At 40.8% G+C, this 23,934-nt stretch overlaps 1 protein-coding gene across 2 annotated transcripts in view; it reads right to left on the bottom strand.

Annotated features, from left to right (window-relative positions):
• Positions 1 to 23,934, bottom strand: part of plod1a (procollagen-lysine, 2-oxoglutarate 5-dioxygenase 1a) — a 76,947-nt gene that overhangs the window by 45,175 nt on the left and 7,838 nt on the right. For both annotated transcript variants that reach the window (XM_033630057.2, XM_078170340.1), the window contains exons 4-9: positions 16,938 to 17,101; positions 15,301 to 15,413; positions 11,666 to 11,729; positions 3,822 to 3,919; positions 679 to 780; positions 391 to 522 (exon numbers count right to left, since the gene is read on the bottom strand). In XM_033630057.2, the coding sequence (XP_033485948.1) occupies positions 391 to 522; positions 679 to 780; positions 3,822 to 3,919; positions 11,666 to 11,729; positions 15,301 to 15,413; positions 16,938 to 17,101 (673 nt within the window). The remainder of the gene's footprint in view (positions 1 to 390; positions 523 to 678; positions 781 to 3,821; positions 3,920 to 11,665; positions 11,730 to 15,300; positions 15,414 to 16,937; positions 17,102 to 23,934) is intronic.

A 23,934-nucleotide genomic window follows, 5' to 3' on the forward strand; every position in this document is an offset into this window, starting at 1 on the left:
ATGGGCAACTGACACATTTATAGACTTAACCCCTTTACAGGGCCAATATCCTACATTCCAAGACGTGGAAATCAAAGTTACACACAGGGAACAAACATAACTTTTCAATGCAAAGTTAAATCTACAGAGCAAGTGAGCAAATAATTCCTGAGAATCACTGAAATGTATCGATATTGAACCCCCTGGACAGCAGACTGTAAAACAAAGAGAAGCCAAAAGGTCTTTTTTTTCTCCTGACAGGATTACAGAATGGAACAATGCCTCTGGCCACGCTGTCACCAGGCGCAGAGGAATAATGTTATGGTTGATCTACAGACCACTTTGGCTCTAGCATACATTATATCCCCACAGGCCCATCTAAATGAGTATATCTGGCTATGCTGCTGTTACCTTGTTGTAGATGAAGAGTTTAAGTCTGTTCTTTGGATACTGGAGCTTCAGTAGGCGCTCAAAGAACACTGTCACAAAAGGGGTGGGCTGCTGAATGAAGATGCCAATAACCACCAGAGGGTACTCACTCTCCTGTTGGAAAAAACAAGCATCATAGAAGTTCCAGGAGATTATTAATTCTATTTGGCACCAAATGTTGACAGAACAAAACACCTGAACTGTTAAAACCATTCTTAGTACCGATTAAATTCAATCAGGGGATGTGATCACAAAAGCCTGTGAACAGACCTTCAGAGCTGTCAGTGGGTGTAGGTCCTCATGACACACTGTGCATCCTGTCTCAAATGTCCATGTGTTGGGGATGTAGTTACCCAGGTAGTTGATCTGGAGCTGGAAAACAAATAAGTGTTCTTGTTGGTTATCATATCTCAATCCAACGCCCCGTGCCTAGTAAAAGAAAATAGCTTTAAATGTCTTAACAACAACTACAAATACTTTGACTGGCTGATTTACTGGACACAAATATTCTTAAATAATATTATTGGCAGGAAGAATAAAAGATGGATCATGAATGCTCCTTTAACCTCGAACCCTCTGGTTGGGTGGACAGGTGTACATGTTTGATTGACAGCTGAGCTGGCAGGGCACCAAGACACACTGTCACAAACCTGTAGCTTACAAGCCACAAACAAACAATGGGCTCGTTTTTGAGCCAGGGCTGCACAGATTTGATCACCAGTGATCGCTGCACAGTGCACGCTGATTAGATTTGTCTCCGACTTCATCCTGACTTGCTCTGACATCATGCTAAAGTGGACAACGATATTCTCACAAGATCTAGGCAGCTGCAGTTTTTAGAGCCAGGCACTGCAGTTGCTCTCCATTGACTGCATGACCCAGGGCATGATGGGAATCACCTGACTCTCACCTGATCTAAAAGCTGATTGGCTTAGATGTTGACTCAACAATATGACGTTCATTTTTGTTGAATTTTAGGGATTTAGATGTTATTTGTCTAATTTGAAGGTTTATTCTCTTAACAGAATACATGTTGTTACTGATGGAGACGTCTGGGAGTCACAGACTAAATACACTGCCTGGCCAAAAAAAAAGTCGCCACCTGGATTTAACTAAGCAAATAGGTACGAGCCTCCTATTGGATAATTACTGCATGGGCAATTATCTTTCAGCTGGCAACAAGTTATTTAACCCCAACTGGTGCAATGAGTTGCTTCTCATTTCCTAAACAACCATGTCGAAAGACACATCCCGTGGTCGTGGAAAAGATGTTAGTCTGTTTGAGAAGGGTCAAATCATTGGCATGCATCAAGCAGAGAAAACATCTAAGGAGATTGCAGAAACTACTAAAATTGGGTTAAGAACTGTCCAACGCATTATTAAAAACTGGAAGGATAGTGGGGACCCATCGTCTTCGAGGAAGAAATGTGGCCGGAAAAAAATCCTCAATGATCATGATCAGCGATCACTTAAACGTTTGGTGAGATCAAATCGAAGAAAAACAACAGTAGAACTCAGGGCTATGTTTAATAGTGAAAGTAAGAGCATTTCCACACGCACAATGCGAAGGGAACTCAAGGGATTGGGACTGAACAGCTGTGTAGCCCTAAGAAAACCACTAATCAGTGAGGCTAACCGGAAAAAAAGGCTTCAATTTGCTAGGGAGCATAAAGATTGGACTCTGGAGCAATGGAAGAAGGTCATGTGGTCTGATGAGTCCAGATTTACCCTGTTCCAGAGTGATGGGCGCATCAGGGTAAGAAGAGAGGCAGATGAAGTGATGCACCCATCATGCCTAGTGCCTACTGTACAAGCCTGTGGGGGCAGTGTTATGATCTGGGGTTACTGCAGTTGGTCAGGTCTAGGTTCAGCAACAGTATGTGCTCAAAGAATGAGGTCAGCTGACTACCTGAATATACTGAATGACCAGGTTATTCCATCAATGGATTTTTTCTTCCCTGATGGCACGGGCATATTCCAAGATGACAATGCCAGGATTCATCGGGCTCAAATTGTGAAAGACTGGTTCAGGGAGCATGAGACATCATTTTCACACATAGATTGGCCACCACAGAGTCCAGACCTTAACCCCATTGAGAATCTTTGGGATGTGCTGGAGAAGGCTTTGCGCAGCGGTCAGACTCTACCATCATCAATGCAAGATCTTGGTGAAAAATTAATGCAACACTGGATGGAAATAAATCTTGTGACATTGCAGAAGCTTATTGAAACAATGCCACAGCGAATGCGTGCCGTAATCAAAGCTAAAGGCGGTCCAACGAAATATTAGAGTGTATGACCTTTTTTTTTGGTGGTGACTTTTTTTTTGGCCAGGCAGTGTACATTTATCATAGACTACACAGAGTACACTGGACTGTTTTAATTACTCAAGTATTTTACAACACAGAGACTTGCAGCAAGTGAGATGTGAGGATTCTTAAAATAACATCTGTACAGATGTGAAGCCCTGACTATGTCTGACTGATTTTTAATGAAAGCCGTTGTCTTATACTTCTTTACTCTGTGTTTGACTGTTAGACTGATGTTCAGTTTAGATGTAGTTGAGGGGACAGGTCTGCTTTGCAGCAGCAAACTGATATGATGCTGATGCACCTGACAATTCATGTAAAATGGAGGTTGAACTATGAATAAAAATTACAGATCGCATGTAAAGCATTTCAGTGGGCTACTGTGTCGCTATTAAAACACTTGAAGATTTACAACAAACTGATATGTGGTCTGATAAAACTTTTAATAAGTCAGCATCAAATCAAACAGGATATGAGTTTACTTGTGACTTCCTGTACAGACTGAAAGCTGCTGGAAACCTAGCTTGTTACTTTTGTGGACGCTACTGTGCTACTTGGTCAATTGATCAACTTCACTACTGAAAAGCTATTTGCCTTAGAAAGTAGAGACGTTACCACCACACTACTGAGAAATAAGTTTGTAACGTCGCTACGTGTAGTGACACTACTGCCCAACACTGGATGTAGAAAAAAAACAAAGTGTCACCAAGGGGCATGTGGACCACTCTGAGTAACAGGCTTACTGCTGATAGTGCCCTGTGCTTCCACCACTCGCTCCTCCACAGCTCCATCCCCTCACCCCAAAAGTCACTTCTGGCTCCAAAAACAACAACAAAAAAACAAGATGGCCGAAGTGCTGAACTCGAGGCTTCACAACGGGAGTCTATAAACCAGTGGGTAATGTCACAGTAGCATGGTCCATTATTTTTACAGTTTATGAGTGTCACAACAGTTTCAGACTAAGTTCAGACAAAGTGTGAACAGAATCACTGAGTGAACACCCGCACATACTGCTGATCTTGCCTGTAGTTGCTCTGATGGTTAGCTTTATCGGGCTACAGTGTTTAGCATGTGATTTTTGGGTATGGTTTGACAGGTCAGTACCTTCGTTGGTCCGTTCCCATGGATGATGACAGGTAGGGTGTCATGCAGAACATTCCTGGCTCGTACCCGTCCATCCTCAAACTTCAGCACCACTTCGTCTGGAAACACACGGACACACACACACACACACACACACACACACACACACACATTATGCAGTGATCAATGTTACAGCTGACAGTGAACATGAAACTGTAAAATAAAGCAGATATCTAATGTAAAAACTGGATGCAGGAGAGAAACTAAACTCCAAACCACAGAGATTCAGTTAGAAGCTACAAAAGTACTGGGAGCTGAACACACAGAGACTTTTACAAACGCCTTTCTCTCTGGTCTCCTGCAGACATAGGTGAGGAGAGTCTCACACGCTTGTTTGGGGGGGAGAAGGGGGGTTGTTGGGGATTGGCTGTGGTTGGTGAGACATCACTGCTATCCGCTTGCAGGCGGGCGGCCCGGCTTTTGGACCTACTCCAGAGAAGGTCCATCTCTGGAGCAGCTTGGCCTGACTCAGCGCAGCCAAGAGTAAAAACGGAAAAAGTGTATTAGTGACCGCTCCTGTGTGGATATTAGAGCGTCTAACATAAAGTTTTGCTTTGGTGAAAAACAGTTATGTTAAACTAACATAATGTGACACATTTATTGTGTGTCTGCTGTACTCAAAAACTTTATGTTACTGTATTGTACTAAACTAAAAGTTTTAAATGCAAGCTGTTTCCAAAAAAATTACGTTGAGTGAGCAAAATGGGGTTTACAGTGTGGACACAGAGTTAGCTTGTTTTCTGTTGGACAGGTAAGTGCCAGTGGTAAGCTTAGCCGGCTAAAGTATCGGCTTTTCCTTGACCACAAATATAGCCTTCCTATATAGCTTGCAGTGTACATACAAGCAGTGTGGGGAGGAGGGGCCCTGAGGGAGTCCATTCATACCTCCAGACTCCTGGTATTGTCACATCTCTCTCTCAGTAAACTAACAAATTCTTTCCCCTTCTTCAAAAGAAAAAAAAAATGCTGCAGACACCGCAGACAGTTCAGCTCATGTCTCAACCTGCAGCCCTGCCTAAATCATTGCAACTGTAAACCCCCTCAGCTCTGAAACCTGTAAGGTGATGATATATCAGTAATTTATTTACCAGATTAGTGACTGGACAGAGAGAGAAACACAGGAAAGAGTCAGAGAAGAAGTTAAACGCTGGTTACCAACAGGTTTTCTGAAAGACTTGTAGCTAGTGTAATTTTCCAAAGCAGTGTGAAGACAAGTCATTACATAAGCAGCTACAAAACAGACACAGTACTCTTACTGTTACACTGTGGACTGTGGACACACTAATTCAATATCTGCCCATGAAGCGGTCTCAGTCAATATATTACCAATAATAGCATAATGTCAATTAGGGATGCACTGCAATATTGTCACGTCATTTGTATCTGCAGATATTAGCTTAAATATTGTCGGGGAATGCACTGAACCACGACTGTGTGTACCTTTACACCCCCACTGCTCAATAGCTCATACAGAGTGCACAACCAGAGATCATCAGCGGGACAGGATGCTGGTTAGTGTCACATGTTGTAGATGGCATGAAGCACTCTCGAAATAAGTTGCCTTGTGGATACCGTACCATGCCAAATGGGGAAAATATATTGATTTTATTAAAGGGCCATGATCTTTAAGAAAGCTGCCTTTTACAGGACCACGGTACACCCCCTTGACTAGACTGTGCACCTACCAAGTTAGATCTAGTGCGATGTGGTGAAGTAACCTTTACTCCTGCTGTCTAAACCCACCATTTAAGACTATAACTATTAGACAACTGAATGCCTTTGAACATGTTTTGTTTTATTGTTGTTTTACTGTAGGTGGATATCCTGTTAGGGTGTCTGTATTGTTTTGTTTGTTACTGTAACGTAAAAAAAAAAAAAAAAAGTTGCCTTGTGGCTGATAAGAAACATACCATTTCTTAAAGGTGTTATTGGAGGGGTGCACTTAAGCAATATTACATGAGAGGGTATGCTTTAACGTCATTTGTGCCATGACAGTGATGCAGTCAGGACGTATCACTGAAGTGCCACAAATGACATTTAAGCACAACCTCAAATGTAATATTGCAATTACACAACTATTACCAACAAAATAAAATATGTAATCAAAATGTATTCATGTCGAGGGGCTATTAGCTCTCAAAATAAAATAAAAATTTAAAAAAACATCTATTCTGTAGCAGTTTTGAAGCCTTCTGGTATTTGCCCTGACAGTTACAACATTTTGTTAAAATCGAAACTGGACATGTGAAGGCTTCTTCTCTGGGTCATGCCATCTGGAATGGTGGCTGAGACTGCATGTTCTTTGTTCACCAAACAAAGGACAGTAATTTGGCCCTTATCTCCACAGGAAGCCTCATTCTCACACCTAAGTGAGAAACCAGTCTTCAAACCTGATTAGGCACTACTGACACAGTGACGTCACTCTGTGATGTCACCAAGCACACTTAAAGGCTAGTTCACATTACACAATTTTCACCCAGATTTTGCGTCATGGAGACTATCGTAATCTTTCTTTTCTTTTCATACCTGGCGACGTGTGTTTCTGTCATCAGGAGTCTCGGCAACTGCGTTATGACTTGTGTGTGCACTAGGGCTGACCCCAAATAGTCGATGATTCAGTGATTCGATTCAGAGAAGTCTGATTCGACTGCCAGTCTCGCTGTCGAATCGTCGCAAAATGTGGTTATGAAACAAGACCGTACCATTCTGACTATATGGGGGTGCTCACTGCTGCTGAACATCTTGATTTAACATAGAATGTATTTGTTTTCTAGTAATTCATGATATATAGCCTATTTTGATACAAACATCAGCCTAATTTCTGTTAATCATTACTCCATCATTACTCAATCATTACTACGCATGAATAAATTACCCAGTCGCTCGATCCAAATAAGCGGAGGTGAGTGAGTGCGCTGCACGACCATCAGAACAGCATCGAGGCCTATGGTGATTTAAAGTTAAAGTCCCACTGATTGTTACACACCTGAGTGTGTGAAATTTGTTCTCTGCATTTGACCCATCCCCTGAGGGAGCGGTGAGCAGCAGCGGTGCCGGGAATCATGTGGTGATGATTTACGGTGGCAGAGCGCATAAACAAACACTCTGGAGGAGGTATGTGCTCTCAAATCAAACTTTTTTGAAGGATTATTCGTTTACCTGAAGTGTCTTGAAACGAATTTCACCGCTGATTGTTTTCTTGATAGACTCTGATTTTTTATTTGGCTACTTTATTAACGACGTGGCCAAACAATTGAGAACGGTGACGCATGGTCCATGTGGATGAACTTGTATGAACCTGAGTTGATTAATTAAGTAACTTGAAGTCAGAAAGAAGGAAAACTGTTTCTAAACCTTTTGATGATGTTTTTGGATGTTTATTTGTGAATGAAATGGCAAGTTCTGACGAGTCAGAAACGACTCCTGTTAAAGACATGGATGAGGCTGCAGCACGTCTGTGCTCATCTAGAGCATCATACCTTGATGAAGTGAAAGGAATAAAGATAAAGATAAAATGATAACCCTTTTACTTTTATTATTATTATCTCATTATGCCAACTGAAGAATTAAATTTGTTTATTTGGGTGTTTTAGCTCTGACGCAACGGAAACTGACGCAAATGAGCTCATGAATCAATGAGGGGGAAAACAACATAATTTAACGATTAGTCAGCTAAAGGAAAAATCTGTCAAATCAGATTCGACTATGAAAATTCTTAGTCGGGGACACCCCTAGTGTGCACACCACAAGATTTCTCCAGGCAGCAGAATTCTTTTTAAATCTACGTTCCAACTGCACCCCCAGTACTCTTTGTATTGTGGACCTCATAGAAATTGCCCTCACGTGGTGGTGATATTAACTCTCTCGTTGTCAAAAGAGAAGCATTGTGGATATATACCCTGGACACTTTGGCTCCTAAAGGGCTCGATGTGGTGTTTGACTTGAGGCCCTTTCTGTGACTTTGTTGGCTTTGGGTATTGTTTCCGTTTTTCATTCTTCATTGTGATATGTGTCAAGGAACCTATTACCACTGCTAGCTTGTGTTGACATTGTTCCCTCAGTAGCTGGTCTTATATTTCATTTGGTATATTCTTCCACTACTGTGTGAGCCATGTTCACATGTTATTCTACACATGTTATATCACTGTGGTTTTGATTGATAATCACTACTTCCATGTATTTTTTTTCCCTTTTGATATCACGTGATTTCATGATGGTCTCTACCTGATGCTTCCATGATGTGATATTTAAAGTGTGTTTTTGGCAGGTCTTGTACCTGCCAAAATTTTTTTCTAACATTTCTGTAAATAGGTATATGGTTATTACTGTGATTTTTGGTATGTATTAATGTAATTTTTTATGCTTTTGTACAAATGTGTTTAAATTATGTGTGCATATATAATCAGCTGTAAAGACTAAACATTTTTACACCTGTGGTTGATCACATGCTTTGTCAGGTGACCCTAGGGGTTGTATATATGGAGGTGTGTCTCCACACTCATTTCATGTCTAATGAAGGGCAGGTGCCCGAAACATTACATGTGGTGATATACCATTAAAGTGACAGAGATGAAGGAGCAGTTCCTGGTGTGCGGACTTCATGTTCATTTTTGCACCACTGACACAGTGACATGTCACTCTGTGATGTCACCAAGCACACTTAAAGGCTAGTTCTTCATTACACTAGGGCTGTCAACGAATATTCTAAATTCGAATTTAAATTCGAATTTGAAAAAAAATGGACCTTCGAATGTGAAAATTGATATTCGATTGTGGAGGAAAAAAACACTTTGCGAGTGGGCATTGGCATCAGACGCGCATTTCTCCAGCCTGGTCGACAAGCGGTTCTGCTCCCAGCTGTTGTCTCCGTCCCCTGGCTTGACACATTCGTTCGCGGCTCGCGCAGAAAATAGACCAGATGCCAAAACGATCGCTGCAGGGCACGAGCTGGTCACGGTCCGGCGCTTCGAGGCTATTCGCAGCGCTTCCGCGGGCGGTGTGGCCGCGGGTCAGAGAGGGGGGGGCGAGCGAGAGGTCCACGGTCATTTATAACGTAATGTTATAGATAATTGTTTTATGTGTTTTAATGTGTAGGTATGTAAATGTTTTCAAAGACGTTTATGTTGAAATAAAAATACCTACAAGTAGTTATGCTTCCTTGTATTAATACATATACAAGTATGTTTCCTTGTATTAGTTTGCGCTCTTGTGGACGTAGTGCAGAGTTATTTTTAGAAGGAATATTCGAACGTCATTTTTGAGCAATTTTGACAGCCCTACATTACATGATTTTCACCCCGATTTTGCGTCGCGGAGACTATCATAATCTTTTGAGTGTTCATACCTGGCGAGTGGTGACGCGTGTTTCTCATCAGGAGTCTCGCCAACTGCGTTACAACCTGTGTGTGCACACCAAAAGATTTCTCCACCGAGCCCTCGCCGACAGATCCCCAAATAACATGGTGACGTCACCAAACTACGTTTTTTAACTTGGAGACGACACATCGTAAAGACATGGATATTCTTCCCAGTGTGAATCGGATCTGCCTCCAGGGCCTGGGTCCAAACACAATGCACTCCCCGTGATCTTGTGGATGCCACCATTGTTGTTGTTGCTTGCCGGCTTGTCAGTGTTGCCAGATCATGAGAGAGAAACAAGCCCAAAAGAAGCGACTTTCTTCAAATCTTTATTGTATTCTTTCCATATTTCGCCCACTTGTTAGCGAAATAGTTAAAGAACGTCCATTCATTGCACAATTCAAATGTGAAGTCTCATTGACTGACTGTCACCTGTTTGTATGCGGATAAGGAGAGGGGCAGAGGGAGTGGAGCGGTGGAAACATCCTGCAGTCCGACATACTATCATGCGTTTAAATCACTTATTAGACGGATATTTATAGAGAAAGGCGACGTTTAGAGAGCAAGCCCAAATAAGCAACTCTACTTTAGAAACAAGCTCAAAAAAATGCAACCCGCTACTACCAATATTTGTAAGCAACTTCACAAAAAAACAAGCCCAAAGTTGCAGCTGATAAGCAGACCTGACAACCCTGTCCTCCTCACATTTCTTCAGTCATCCTGCATGCTGATGTGGGACGTATCCCGCCTCTCATTGGCTGATGCACTTTGTCAGTCGTGTCAGACTTCTCCAGTTTTCTAGCATGCCAGATATCCAGTCCCAGTCGCAGACGAGGGGGCGACATGCTCATAGACTTGTTCACACATGAGGACTCGTCTTGGCAGACTATCTGCCGACTCACCTCTGACCCAAGGTGGCTCTCAAGATCCTCTGTGATGTCAAAATCGCGGTGAAAATCATGTAATGTGAACTAGCCTTAAGGAGAATTCTGCTCTCCATCAGACTCTGAAACTCTCTTGTCCTCTTTCTCCTGATGGGCTCCTACTCCTAAACCTCTGCAGAGGTAGGACATCACACAGGATGGCCTGGTACACCCTTCCCCCATTCTCTCATTGCTGCCTGCTTACAACAGAAGCAGAATCTGGAGATCAGAAAAGTTAATATGCCAAACACAAGGTTTTTTTTGCAACAAACTTTCCAGCAACAAGGAAAACCAAATTGAGCTAACACACCAACGTCTAACTCTGCAAGGGCCCAGAGCGACCAGCCTCCTCGGATCTGCACCCTCAGAACAAGGACACAGCAAAGACTGCTTGTGGAACCACAGTTCTTTCCAGCCTTCAACTGTCGGCTAACAAAAGCAGCACACCACAAAGCAACTCTTCCATCCATTCAAGGATTGGTAATGTAACACCTGGGCATAGCATCATACAGTTGTACAGACTAAGTGAGACGGTTTAACTTTGTCAATTGTGATTTAATGCTGTTTCTGAGTTATTGTTGTGATTGATTGCAGTTAGGCTATTGGTTAGTTGGCTTCACCAAAACTAAGGGATGTTAGTTTGCTAATGCTTTTCACAGACAGAGTCTTACAAAATGGCTTTCAACATAGCTACACCCTAAGAGGATACTCAAAGTTCCCACTTCTTTTCCTTCGTTTTTGTCCTGACCACATGGTCAGGCAAAACCTCCCCCGAGCTGAAGCCATTTTTGATTTGCCATCTTGTAGTTTTCTGTTGTCAGCAATTTTCTTTGTAGGCCAGAGGGCCTATGTTTCACACACTGACCTTCTCTCTCTCTCTCTCGCATACACACACTCCCACACACACATATATACACTCATGCTTGTATATAGTTAGTTAGTTAGAATTTGTGTGTTTTGTTGCTTTGCCTTCTTTATGAATAAATATATTTGGAATCATACCTGTTGTCTGTTTAATATTGCACAAGAGTGAATGAATAGTCAACCGTCGCTATGTCAAGAACTCCAAAATCCTTCAGCCTTTACTATTAATATGATAATTTTGGTTATGGTTATTTCTTAAACTATTAATAAAAATTCCAAATTGCTAGTTTAGTGAACTTTATGAGACTGATATCATTACCTGGCTATCATTTTTCCCTTTTTGGGAATGGTGCCCCACAAGATGATTTAATGTAAATTAAGTCACATTATTTAACATAATTAATAATGATTAGTATTCATAATTATTAATTATTTCCAATAGCTATTTTGATACTTTAATTGAAGATCTGTTTGATGTTAGATCACAACAAATACGGGCCATGTTAAGGCTGAGAGCCCAAGACATTTCTAACATAGCAGTAGAGACCTCTGGAGCTAATAAAACAGGCCCTGTGTGTTGGAGAACGCTTCAGTTGTTGCAGTGTCCTTGCTTCATAAACTTCACTGCCTGGACCAAGAAACAAAATTCAAGGCACTCACCGAGGGCTCCATGAAGGTTCTGGAACAATCTGCATTTGCTGTCCAGTGTGATATTTATGGATTTCTGAAACATGAAAACACATTGTTTTCACTGAATCTGTTGCAATCATATCAAATAGCATAAATTCACTATTGAAATAGTGATTCTCAAATAAAAACTGGAGGTGTGTCCAGCATAAACAAATAATAAAGGCTGGGTCAAAAACAGTAAAGGGGATAAAACAACTTGGATGTAGCTCACAAGGTACATTGAGTATAAGCAGTATCAGCACTAATTCTAACAATAATACAACAGAGTCATGTCATAATCATCATTCTGCTATACACTTTCTCCTTAACACTAATACTGTTTTCATTCACTAATTAATTTCAGTCACATCTACACTTTTGTTGTTTTTTTGTTGTTGTTGTCGTTCACTATTAATCTACCATCAATAAAACTGAACATGCCCTACAGATGTTTCAAATTAAAAGCCTACCAGGAACAGGAGTGATTATGCCAACTGAGCTACTGGAAGGCCTTTAATGTGAACCATGTCTGCAGAAAGTGCTGAGTGTCATTGACACACTTAACAGCCCTTTAAAAAACTGCAGAAAGGAACTACCAGAAAATAGTGTTTCTGTCAGAATGAGTGCTTTGGAAATTTAAACTTCACCAAACTTGTCAAATCAGGCAAAAATAGAGGAAGAGCTGAGTTTGCATCAACAGCGGATGAAAACAGAAGCAGATCAGTAAACAGGGAGGCTTCTTGCTAAAATATGATGTAATATGCTTTTAAAACAGGGAAGTATAAATACTAAATGCCTGCCTGTCTCAAATAAAAGCCTGGTTTTTCTGAAAATGAGGCCACTGTTTGAGAATTATATGTAACATAGTAAAACATCACAGAGGAATTGTAGATATAGCCGGTGTCTATTCCTAAGCCCCTTTTACACTGCCTGTTCAAGATGGGAATATCTCACTGTTATGCCGGCCTTGCCATTCTGTGTATAAGGTACAATCTCAGAATGGCGGGACAAAGTTGTCTCGCCTCTGAGCCAAAATGATGTCTGTATAAACCAGACAGCCAGCAGGACGGGATCATGGGGGGCACGGGTGTGGTGTTTTGACGACGTGTTATGTGTGTAACCCACTGTGGAAGATTTAAAAAGTAGTTGTTAGCAGTTAGTGGCTAACTCAAAGAAGAAGAAAATATCTGTTAATTAGGAAAACGATGAGGTCCAGGAGGTCCAGGAGCTCCTTACCCTCCAAGCAGAGGAGGAGATCAGCCGTCATATCACTGGGATGGTAAATGATTGTTATTGTTTATAAAGTGCTATCGACACGTATGTTATATGTCACACTAGAGGCTGAGGCTATTGTGTTAGATGTCACACCTGTTATGCCATTTTTCATTTCAAGATGTTGGCATGCTGTCTACAATCACACATGGGAGCAGCATGATTCCAACGTAAAGAAAGAAAGAAAGAAAGAAAGAAAGAAAGAAAGAAGGGACTTCGTAGAGACTCTGTAGTGCCATCTCTTTGTAAAAAGGGCTAGTGTTAGTGGGTGTGGTGAGGGCAGATTTGCTGATGGGTAAACCAGCCTTTCCTTACAAACCTGTAAATGCTGGGGAAGTGCTGTTTTTACAAACACCCAATAGACACTATTACATTAACAACAGATATGATTAATTAAACTTACCATATCAGTACCCTACAGCATTGATGCTTTGATGGAATAGATTAGCATGTTTCACTGAATTCCATGCATGTTTCACGACAGCACTAACGTTACTCTGTGCCATTAGCCTATGTTCTGATGATGTGCTGTAATATTATTTGAAGAAAAAAGTGTCGCACACTCTGGCTCCATATGCAGTTTTTTTTTTTTATAATATTATAGTAATATTATCATACAGGAATTTACAACCTTAAGAACTACAGGTCCTTGGAGGCTCACAACTCTTTTATCAGTGGCTAAACCATCAAACATCTTTTGGATAAAGTGTTAGATCCTTTGGTTTAACCAGAGACAGCCATGTAATCTCCATTTCCAAACCCATCAAACTCCATTTAAATAACAGTAATTTTAGCATGTAAAGAGATAGTGTATTTCAACATCTAACCGGGTGGATTAAGGGTTTATTTCAACCAAACCAGAGCTGATGATTGTAGAAACAGTGGAAAGATAAAACAGGATTATTTTTGTAGGTTTTATTTTGTCAACTCTAAATAAAGTGTAGCAACAATCATTTCAAAAACTCTGGGTTTTAGTATTAGTATAATGTTTACATCCCTTTAACTTAGACATATCCTTGACGGACTAAGTAAAGATGATACCTGTCTGCGCAAGATCTTGCTGGCAGCAAGTGAAAAGGTCCTCACAAAATACTGGCTCCAAAAATACTGTCCATCTGCTAGCCTTTTTGTTAACATTGTTAAACACCTACATCTTCTAGAACTGATGACCTACTCCATATGACTTAAAATGATTATTGTATGTGCCATATATAATATTCCCTTTCTGTTCCTGAGATATGACATTGAATAATGGCCAGATCGACCAAAAGTGATTTATGCAGAACATTATGATGCCACGGTAAAGTTGACCTTTGACCTTGTTGATCTAAAATGTCAGCACTTCATTATTTTATCCTGTTAGACATTTGTGTGAAGTTTTGTCATAATTAGCATATTAATTAGTGAGTTAAAACATATTTTGTGAGGTCACACTGACCTTGGCATTTGACCTTCAACCACAAAATTCTAATCAGTTAACTCTTCAGTCCAAGTGGACATTTAAGTCAAATTTATTTGAGTCAAAGATATTCTTGAAATACTGTATTCACAAGAATGAGACAGATGCAAGTTCACACTGTCCTTGACCTTTGACCACCAAAATACAATCAGTTTATTATTGAGTCCAAGTGAATGTTTGTGCCAAATTTGAAGAAATTCCCTCACAGTGTTCTTGAGATATCACATTCACAAGAATGAGACAGATGAGTTCACACAGACTTGACCTTTGACCACCAAAATTTAATCAGTTTATTGTTGAGTCCAAGAGAATGTTGTACCAAATTTAAAGCAATTCCCTTGAGCTGTTCTTGAGATATCATGTTCACAAGAATAACATGGATGTAAGGTCACAGCAACCTTGACCGTTAACCTCTGACCACCAAAATCTAACCAGTTCATCCTCGCTTCCACCTCAACATTTGTGTAAAATTTAAAGAAATTCCCTTGAGGTGTTCTTGAGATATCGCATTCATAAGAATGAGACAAACATGGTCACAGTGATCTTGACCTTTGGCCATCAAAAAACTAATCAGTTCATTGTTGAGTCCCATTGGACATTTATGCCAAATTTGAAGAAATTCCCTTAAGGTGTTCTTGAGGTATCATGTTCACAAGGATGGGACACAGAAGGACGGAAAACCCGACAACATAATGCTTGTGGCCAAGGATATTGCTGGCGTAGAGGCATAAAAATGTTCTTCCCATTAGTCACTTAAATACAAAAACATGGGGCAATAGGATCCAAATATTCTCTTCAAAATGTGATTTGTGATATTGGGCTTTATAAATAAAATTGATTGATTGATTGATTGACTTTTAAGTTATTTGACGTGCATAAAGCCACACGGTCTTACCCTTTTCACTGCATCAATGTACATCTTAGTGAAGAACAGCTGGTCACTGTCACTGTCTTTTCCTGTCCAGTCAGCAATCATTTCTTTAATGTTGGGGAGGTAGCCAATGAAACCTGAGGATACAAACAGACAGAAAAAAAATGGCAGAAGTCTACATTTGTTCATTAAACATGCTTTCATTTCCATATTCATATATATAAGCTCTGTTACACTGTGTCTACATTTAGACACGTCAAAGAAAAAGGAAGTCAACTGTCTCTTATTGCCATGACTACTGCCAGGTTCAGTTTTTATGGCCTCAGCTCAGAGCAGACTACTAACTAAAGATCTGCTGCTTTAAAAAGCATGGCTGGATTCCTTCAGTCAGCATCGCTCTGTCAATGTGCCCTTTTGTTTGAAAAAGTTGTATAACCATTATACAGTATATCAATGTTCTAATGTCCCACCAGAGCAACCCATGGATCCCTCTTGTCAGCCCCAATGCCCTCCAACAACTCCCATGCTCAGTCAGAGTGTCTCTCTGTATGAGTCAAGCTGCTTGGTGCAAAAATGAACCCTGAAGGACCAGACGCATCAAACTGACATCAAAGAACTAGTGGCAACAAACGCCAACTGTTGCACTGCCTCATGTTGCCTGTGTCTAGGCCAAAAACTGCAAATGAACACACTACCGAGACTAAAGCCAACAGCCAACTAGCACATACGTTCTGCCCCTGTGTGAGTGGAGATAAGGGAAAGGCTGACAGGATTTCAAGACACTAGTTAGCCACTTAGCACATTAACAACACATCCCCATGTTGAATGAGCAAATGATATTTACCTTGTGCTAGTGAACAATAACACAAACAATTTAAAAAAAAATGTTTCTGCTAAAGAGCTCAATGACTAAAGATATAATCTTATATTACATAACAAGTTTGTTTCAGTCTCGCTCCCTCTTGACTTTAGTCATTTGTTTTCTTTTCCTTACTTTCGTTTCTCTCTTCTCTGGACTCCACTCTGCTGAATCTGTCGAAAAACAGCCAACATGGACCGAATATGGCCAACAATGCAGCACACACTGTACAAACTAGGGAGACACATCGTGTCTCTCTGCCACTGCCACTTTCAGAGTCTATGCACACACCAAAGATCTTCTCTGGTCAAAGTGGACAGCTCTCTAACTTTTGACAGGACATCATGGACCAGACCAAAAGTTAGGCTGCATGTACTGTAGATCTGTGCAGTTATATATATTACAAAGGTTAACTTCATGTTGCTAATTCATAACTGCTGGAACCATTGTTACAAGCCCAGGTCAGAATCATTCCTCAACTTAAAAAAACATTTTCAACCTGAGTAACATCAAACCTACCAACTCTTTAATTCTCAGAGCTTTATAGGTGTACCACACATACTACTGTATGTCAAGGGTCTATGACCAGAGGGTGTTGTATGCTATACAGTTTGTGTAAACCCTCAAGGCAAACTTATGATTTGGAATATTGAATAAATATAAATAAAATTGAATTGACTTGATGCTGTGAGTAGGCACCCCCTGGCAGGACTAATTCAGGGAAAAAACTGACAATGTACAAACATATGAATTTCATCATAACATCAGAGGCATGTGTGACTGACAGGACTGCTGGACATACCTCCTGAGCCTAGGAACCTATTGCCCTCGATGACATGGGGGTGTTTGTCCTCAAGGTGTCTGTCCGGCCAGATGAGGCTCTCAGAGGAGAACACCACCTTGTGTCTGGCCTGCTGGAACTTCTTGAGCAGCTCTTTGGGGCCCGAAGCGAAAACCACATCGTAGCTGTGTGAAACGGGGAGTGAAAATAGAAAACTTTACTGCGCTGTGTGGCTCAGCAGTGTGTAAAGCCAGTGACATTGTTAAAACAAATGAAGGGGTTGTCTTTATAAGATGCCAGCATTCTTTATTTGGAGAGTTAAGTTGCCAGTGGTTGCATTTACCAGTGCTTGAATGAACTCTTGAGTTCAATCTGTGAACATGTTTGTGTTTAAGAACCACAGCAGTGGGTTTGTATGTTTTAGCCTTTTAAATACAAGCCCCATATAAAACTATTATTACAGTACCTTTAAAGGGACAGTTCACCCAAAATCAACAATATATATTTTTCCTCTTACCTGTAGTGCTCTTTATCAGTCTAGAATATGTTGGTATGAGTTGACAAGTGATGGAGATATCAGCTGTAGAGATGACATTCACCAACCACACCGCCACACAGGAGGAAGCTCGTATCTACTGCTAGCTCACCTAGCACCACTGAGCTAGCTAATGTTAAAGATCAGCCGAGGAGGATGCTATGAATGGAGGAGGATTCGCTTTCTGTATCATTTTGTATATGGATTACTGTTAATTTATCATGTTGATCTGTTCTGTACGACATCTTTTGCACGTCTGTCCGTCCTGGAAGAGGGATCCCTCCTCAGTTGCTCTTCCTGAGGTTTCTACCATTTTCTTTCCCCACTAAAGGGGTTTTTTTGTGGAATTTTTCCCTATCCGCAGTGAGGGTCCTAAGGACAGAGGGATGTCGTATGCTGTAAAGCCCTCTGAGGCAAATTGTAATTTGTTATATTGGGCTTTATGAATAAAATTGATTAAATTGAAATTGAATGTTTACATCACACACTGTCATGAGCACAAGCCCTTCGTCCATGAGTAGATGCATGCTTCCTTCTGCACAGTGATTCGGTTGGTGGGTGTAGTTCAGTAGAAAGAAAATAGTTCCTATATCAAACTGCTCACAACAAGGTTGGTGGATTTTCTTGAGTAACCAGGTCATGATTTCTGGAAAGAGATATTGATGTTGAGTTTTTCAAATGTATGTTTTTGGCACTTTAAGCTCCACAAGCAGAGTGGCATCTAGTTCCATTACACTTAAGAGAGGGTAGACAACTCTACGGCTGATATCTCAAACACTGCAGCTCACACTAGAACAACCTAGATCCTGATTCTTAAACAGGGGGTCCGTGACCCCTTGGGGGTCCTCAGAGTTACTGCAAGGAGGACACTAAATTATGATTAAAGTTTTAGTTTATTTTTTATTTTAAAAAAGCACAATGTGTCTGAACATACAGTACAGGCCAAAAGTTTGGACACACCTTCTCATTCAATGCGTTTTCTTTATTTTCATGACTATTTACATTGTAGATTCTCACTGAAGGCATCAAAACTATGAATGAACACATGTGGAGTTATGTACTTAACAAAAAAAGGTGAAATAACTGAAAACATGTTTTATATTCTAGTTTCTTCAAAATAGCCACCCTTTGCTCTGATTACTGCTTTGCACACTCTTGGCATTCTCTCCATGAGCTTCAAGAGGTAGTCACCTGAAATGGTTTTCCAACAGTCTTGAAGGAGTTCCCAGAGGTGTTTAGCACTTGTTGGCCCCTTTGCCTTCACTCTGCGGTCCAGCTCACCCCAAACCATCTCGATTGGGTTCAGGTCCGGTGACTGTGGAGGCCAGGTCATCTGCCGCAGCACTCCATCACTCTCCTTCTTGGTCAAATAGCCCTTACACAGCCTGGAGGTGTGTTTGGGGTCATTGTCCTGTTGAAAAATAAATGATCGTCCAACTAAACGCAAACCGGATGGGATGGCATGTCGCTGCAGGATGCTGTGGTAGCCATGCTGGTTCAGTGTGCCTTCAATTTTGAATAAATCCCCAACAGTGTCACCAGCAAAACACCCCCACACCATCACACCTCCTCCTCCATGCTTCACAGTGGGAACCAGGCATGCGGAATCCATCCGTTCACCTTTTCTGCGTCTCACAAAGACACGGCAGTTGGAACCAAAGATCTCAAATTTGGACTCATCAGACCAAAGCACAGATTTCCACTGGTCTAATGTCCATTCCTTGTGTTTCTTGGCCCAAACAAATCTCTTCTGCTTGTTGCCTCTCCTCAGCAGTGGTTTCCTAGCAGCTATTTGACCATGAAGGCCTGATTGGCACAGTCTCCTCTTAACAGTTGTTCTAGAGATGGGTCTGCTGCTAGAACTCTGTGTGGCATTCATCTGGTCTCTGATCTGAGCTGCTGTTAACTTGCGATTTCTGAGGCTGGTGACTCGGATGAACTTATGCTCAGAAGCAGAGGTGACTCTTGGTCTTCCTTTCCTGGGTCGGTCCTCATGTGTGCCAGTTTCGTTGTAGCGCTTGATGGTTTTTGCGACTCCACTTGGGGACACATTTAAAGTTTTTGCAATTTTCCAGACTGACTGACCTTCATTTCTTAAAGTAATGATGGCCACTCGTTTTTCTTTAGTTAGCTGATTGGTTCTTGCCATAATATGAATTTTAACAATAGGGCTGTCGGCTGTGTATTAACCTGACTTCTGCACAACACAACTGATGGTCCCAACCCCATTGATAAAGCAAGAAATTCCACTAATGAACCCTGATAAGGCACACCTGTGAAGTGGAAACCATTTCAGGTGACTACCTCTTGAAGCTCATGGAGAGAATGCCAAGAGTGTGCAAAGCAGTAATCAGAGCAAAGGGTGGCTATTTTGAAGAAACTAGAATATAAAACATGTTTTCAGTTATTTCACCTTTTTTGTTAAGTACATAACTCCACATGTGTTCATTCATAGTTTTGATGCCTTCAGTGAGAATCTACAATGTAAATAGTCATGAAAATAAAGAAAACGCATTGAATGAGAAGGTGTGTCCAAACTTTTGGCCTGTACTGTACATACTAACATGAATCCAACATATTATTAGTAGGGCTGGGTGGTAAGGACAAAAATTCATATCTCTGTATTTTCAGGCTGACCGGCAATACATGATATATATCAGTATTTTATACTAAGTGGGCTACATGTTCAGTTGCAACCTGATCCACGACTTAAGTCCCCTGTTATTTTTGCTGCATGTGTTTTTCCACAGCAGGGCAGGTATAAGAAGTTTACCCGTTGGAGGTGAGCTGTTCACAGAGGTGCAGTAAGAGCCTGTTGTCGGCAGCTCTACATCAACATCGCACTGTGGCTGTTTCTGCTTTCACTCTTCCTCCCTGCAGTATTATTACACTTCTCTTAATTGAAGAAAAGCTGCTAACAAAGTTTCGCTAATTCGGTGATTTACATATTTTAATTCCTATTAAGTCTTAACAATAAAAGTTCCTCGTTATTTTGTTATGTAAAAACTTTTATTGTGAAGCATCAAAAAAAGGAAATGTTGAGTTTTTGAGCAGCAACTTCCCACAACTTCTAACACAGCTGATAGTGAAGATGAAACAGTAAAATAAAGCAGATATCTAAAGTAAAAACAGAACGCAGGAGAGAAACTAAACTCCAAACCACAGAGATTCAGTTAGAAGCTACAAAAGTACGGTGTTGTCTAAATTCATAACTTGCTTGAAAATATATCGACGTACATAATCGATATATCACACAGCCCTAATTATTGGTGAAGATATTCAGTTTACAGTACACATTCATGATGGGCTGACTATTATCCATGAATCCTTGTGCATTCATGGGAGGTTTTTTTGGCAACTTTTTTTTCACATATTGGCCAATTAACGGTTAATGTAATGTCAAGTGTGTGAACATTCTTGTGAGCCACAGTGAATTTGTAACTTTTTTGAGCAAAAGACTCTGAGACACCGTCCACCTCAGAGACCCCAGCTTAAGTGCAAAGGGTGAGGCTAACGCACCAAGCCATGCTACAACTGCTGCTGACTTAAAAGCTTCAAAAGTGCAAACGAGAGAAGACCCAAAATATTAAAAGAAGTATCTCTAGTTAAACTCAGTTTTATACAATTTATGTAGTAGGGGGTCCCTGCTCCATCTCTGTTTCAGCTAAGGGGTCCTTGGCCTGAAAGGTGTAGAAAATCACTGATCTAGATTTATAAATAGCACTACTGGTAACAGGAAAAATATGTATTTTGGATTTTGTGTTAAACTGTACCTTAAAAAAATTGACTGCACTTTCTCCCTTGCTCCTCTGTCCCTAGGCGTCCCCCAGAGTTCAGTGATTGGTCCTCTCATATTCATCTTCTACATGCTGCCCCTTGGTAACATCATTCACAACCACGCTTTCTACGGCTATGTCGATGATGTCCAGCTCTACATCTCCACTAAATCCATCACCGCTGAAACTCAGTCCACTCTGACCACCTGCCTCAATGAAATCAAATAATGAATGCAAGCCAACTTCCTCAAACTGAAATGTGAAAAATCTGACATGATCACCAGCCCAAAATCCCTCACCAAAACCTCTCACAACTTCTGCCTCACCACTGATAATACCACTCTGCGTTCCTCCCCACACATCTGCAAACTCTGCGTGATTTTCAACTGCAACCTCTCCTTTGAAAAACCTGTCCATCAAATCACCAGTACTGCCTTCTTCCAACTAAAAAAATCATAGCTTGTCTTTACCCATCTCTCTCCCCCTCTGCTGCAAAAACTCTCATCCATGCCCTCATCAAATCCAGAACTGACTACTATAACAGTGTCAGAGCCATATTTGTTTGTTGATGTTTGTCTGTTATACCTCCCACCACTGGAGGGAGCAGTTTCACTGTCAATCAGACGGTAGTTCATTAAAACAGGTGAATCAGGTGAGACAGGTGTTTTTTGACCGTGCGCCAATGTTTGTAAAAGGTTTTTTCTTTGTATACAAATGTGGACACTTATTGGAAAGAGCTATTAAGTAATAAATCGATTGATCAATTATACTGGAAACTAGTGGACATTTAATCATTTGTTGCACATGTCGGAACAATCAATCAGCAACCGCTGTGACCATTTTTTGATAGGCAAAGTAGAGCTGGGTCGAAAAAATCGATTTAATCGATTCAAATCGATTTTCCTTTAAATGGCACAAAATCAATTCATTAATTAAAAAATCAATCTTTTACTATAACTATTTTCCTCCGTGGACGTGTTGTACAGTCGGTAGCAGACTGCAGCAGCCTGCAGTACTATCAACCCAGGTAGTCTCGCGAGATCAGCATTTAGCACCTGGGGTCATGGTGAGAGATCTCGCGAGATGGCCGGACAGTGAATGAAGACAGAGCAGCAAAGAGTGGTGGGAGCGCGTCCACTGAAGGCATGGGTCTACAGTGCGAGTATTTTCACTTGCATTTTCCCCTAAAAATATAACGCTAATAATGTACGCATGTTTATTAAATGCACATTAGTTTCACAGAAAAGATTAAGAAATACCACTAAGCATTAGCACACTGCTAACTGTAGCCTCAGTTTGTAACTTGTAGCTTCTAGTGACTGTCAAATCGCCAGCGAACGTTGTTTACACAGACACGGAGAGCAGCGTGCCTGCTCTCATGGGACAAAGATCCTCTGAGAAGAAAGACGTTTCACTCTGCTCTGCCGCCAGGAACAAACTGGGAGGCAAAGATCCTCTCTGAGGAAGAGGGTTCACTTTGCTGCAGGGTTCACCTACGTATATTGTTTCTCTTCTGATACAGTCAATGTGTGCATCACAATCACTGTAGTGTATTGCACAAAAGCTTTGTAAGACGGTTACAGGCAGCAAACTTGTGGATGTCCTTTGTTTACATTTTTTTTGTAGCCACTTCATTTAAATTGTCTGCCTTGTGATTAGATTTAATTTAAAATATTTATTTTGAATGTGTCAGGTAATGTTAAATAAAAGTACATGATGACAAATGTACTGCTTTGGGGTCAATTCTTAATGTAAACAGTATTTTTAATAGTAATGCACCAGGTCAGAGGGTTCCTCATTAGTTCTCAGAAAATATCTTAATATCCAAGCAAATTTTGTATCATAATTGAAATATACTTGACTGAATCGATATTGAACTGAACTGAATTGAATTGAATCGAATCGTGAATCAGATCGAACTGAGTCCTTGAAAATCGAATCGAATCGATCTGGAAAATCTGAATCGATACCCAGCCCTAACAAAGGGGTCATTTTAAACAGCATTCTTTATGGTACATTATCCAAAGTTCTAAATTAACATCAATACATCCAGAACTCCACTGCCTGTCTGCTAGCCCATTCCCGCTTCCGCAAACCCACAATGGATGCCATTCAAAGTCCTTCTACTCACTTATAAAAGCCCTCCATAAGCAGGCCCCCTCCTACCTCACTGACCTGCTCCACTGCCACACTCCTTCCCGCAGTCTATGCTCCTCTGATGCCAACCTCCTGACTCCACCACTCAGGACCAAGCACCAGACCTTTGGTGACAGAGCTTTCTCCATAGCTGCCCCCTCCCTCTGGAACTCACTGCCCAAACATATTCAAGACTGCACTGACCTGTCCCAGTTCAAATCAAAACTCATCTTTTCATGACAGCTTTTAATGTGTGAATAATGTGTGTATTTCAGTGTATTCTATTTTATGGTGGTTTCTTACTTATGTAAAGTGTCTTTCAGTAACATGAAAAGTGCTCTATAAATAAAATGTATTATTGTTATTATGCAGAAAGAAAACAATGTTAAATTTATTTCATGATATGGCAACTGTATCTTGATTTCTATTCTTATACCATAATATTGATGTTATGATATTATTGGCGATATATTGATTGAGACCTCTTCATGGACAATGGTTTTAAGTATTAGTGGGTACACAGTCCACAGTGTCACAGTAACAGTTCTGTGTCTGTTTTATAGCTGCTTAT

This window comes from Epinephelus lanceolatus, chromosome 8, assembly GCF_041903045.1.
Source record: "Epinephelus lanceolatus isolate andai-2023 chromosome 8, ASM4190304v1, whole genome shotgun sequence".
Classification (NCBI taxonomy): domain Eukaryota; kingdom Metazoa; phylum Chordata; class Actinopteri; order Perciformes; family Serranidae; genus Epinephelus; species Epinephelus lanceolatus.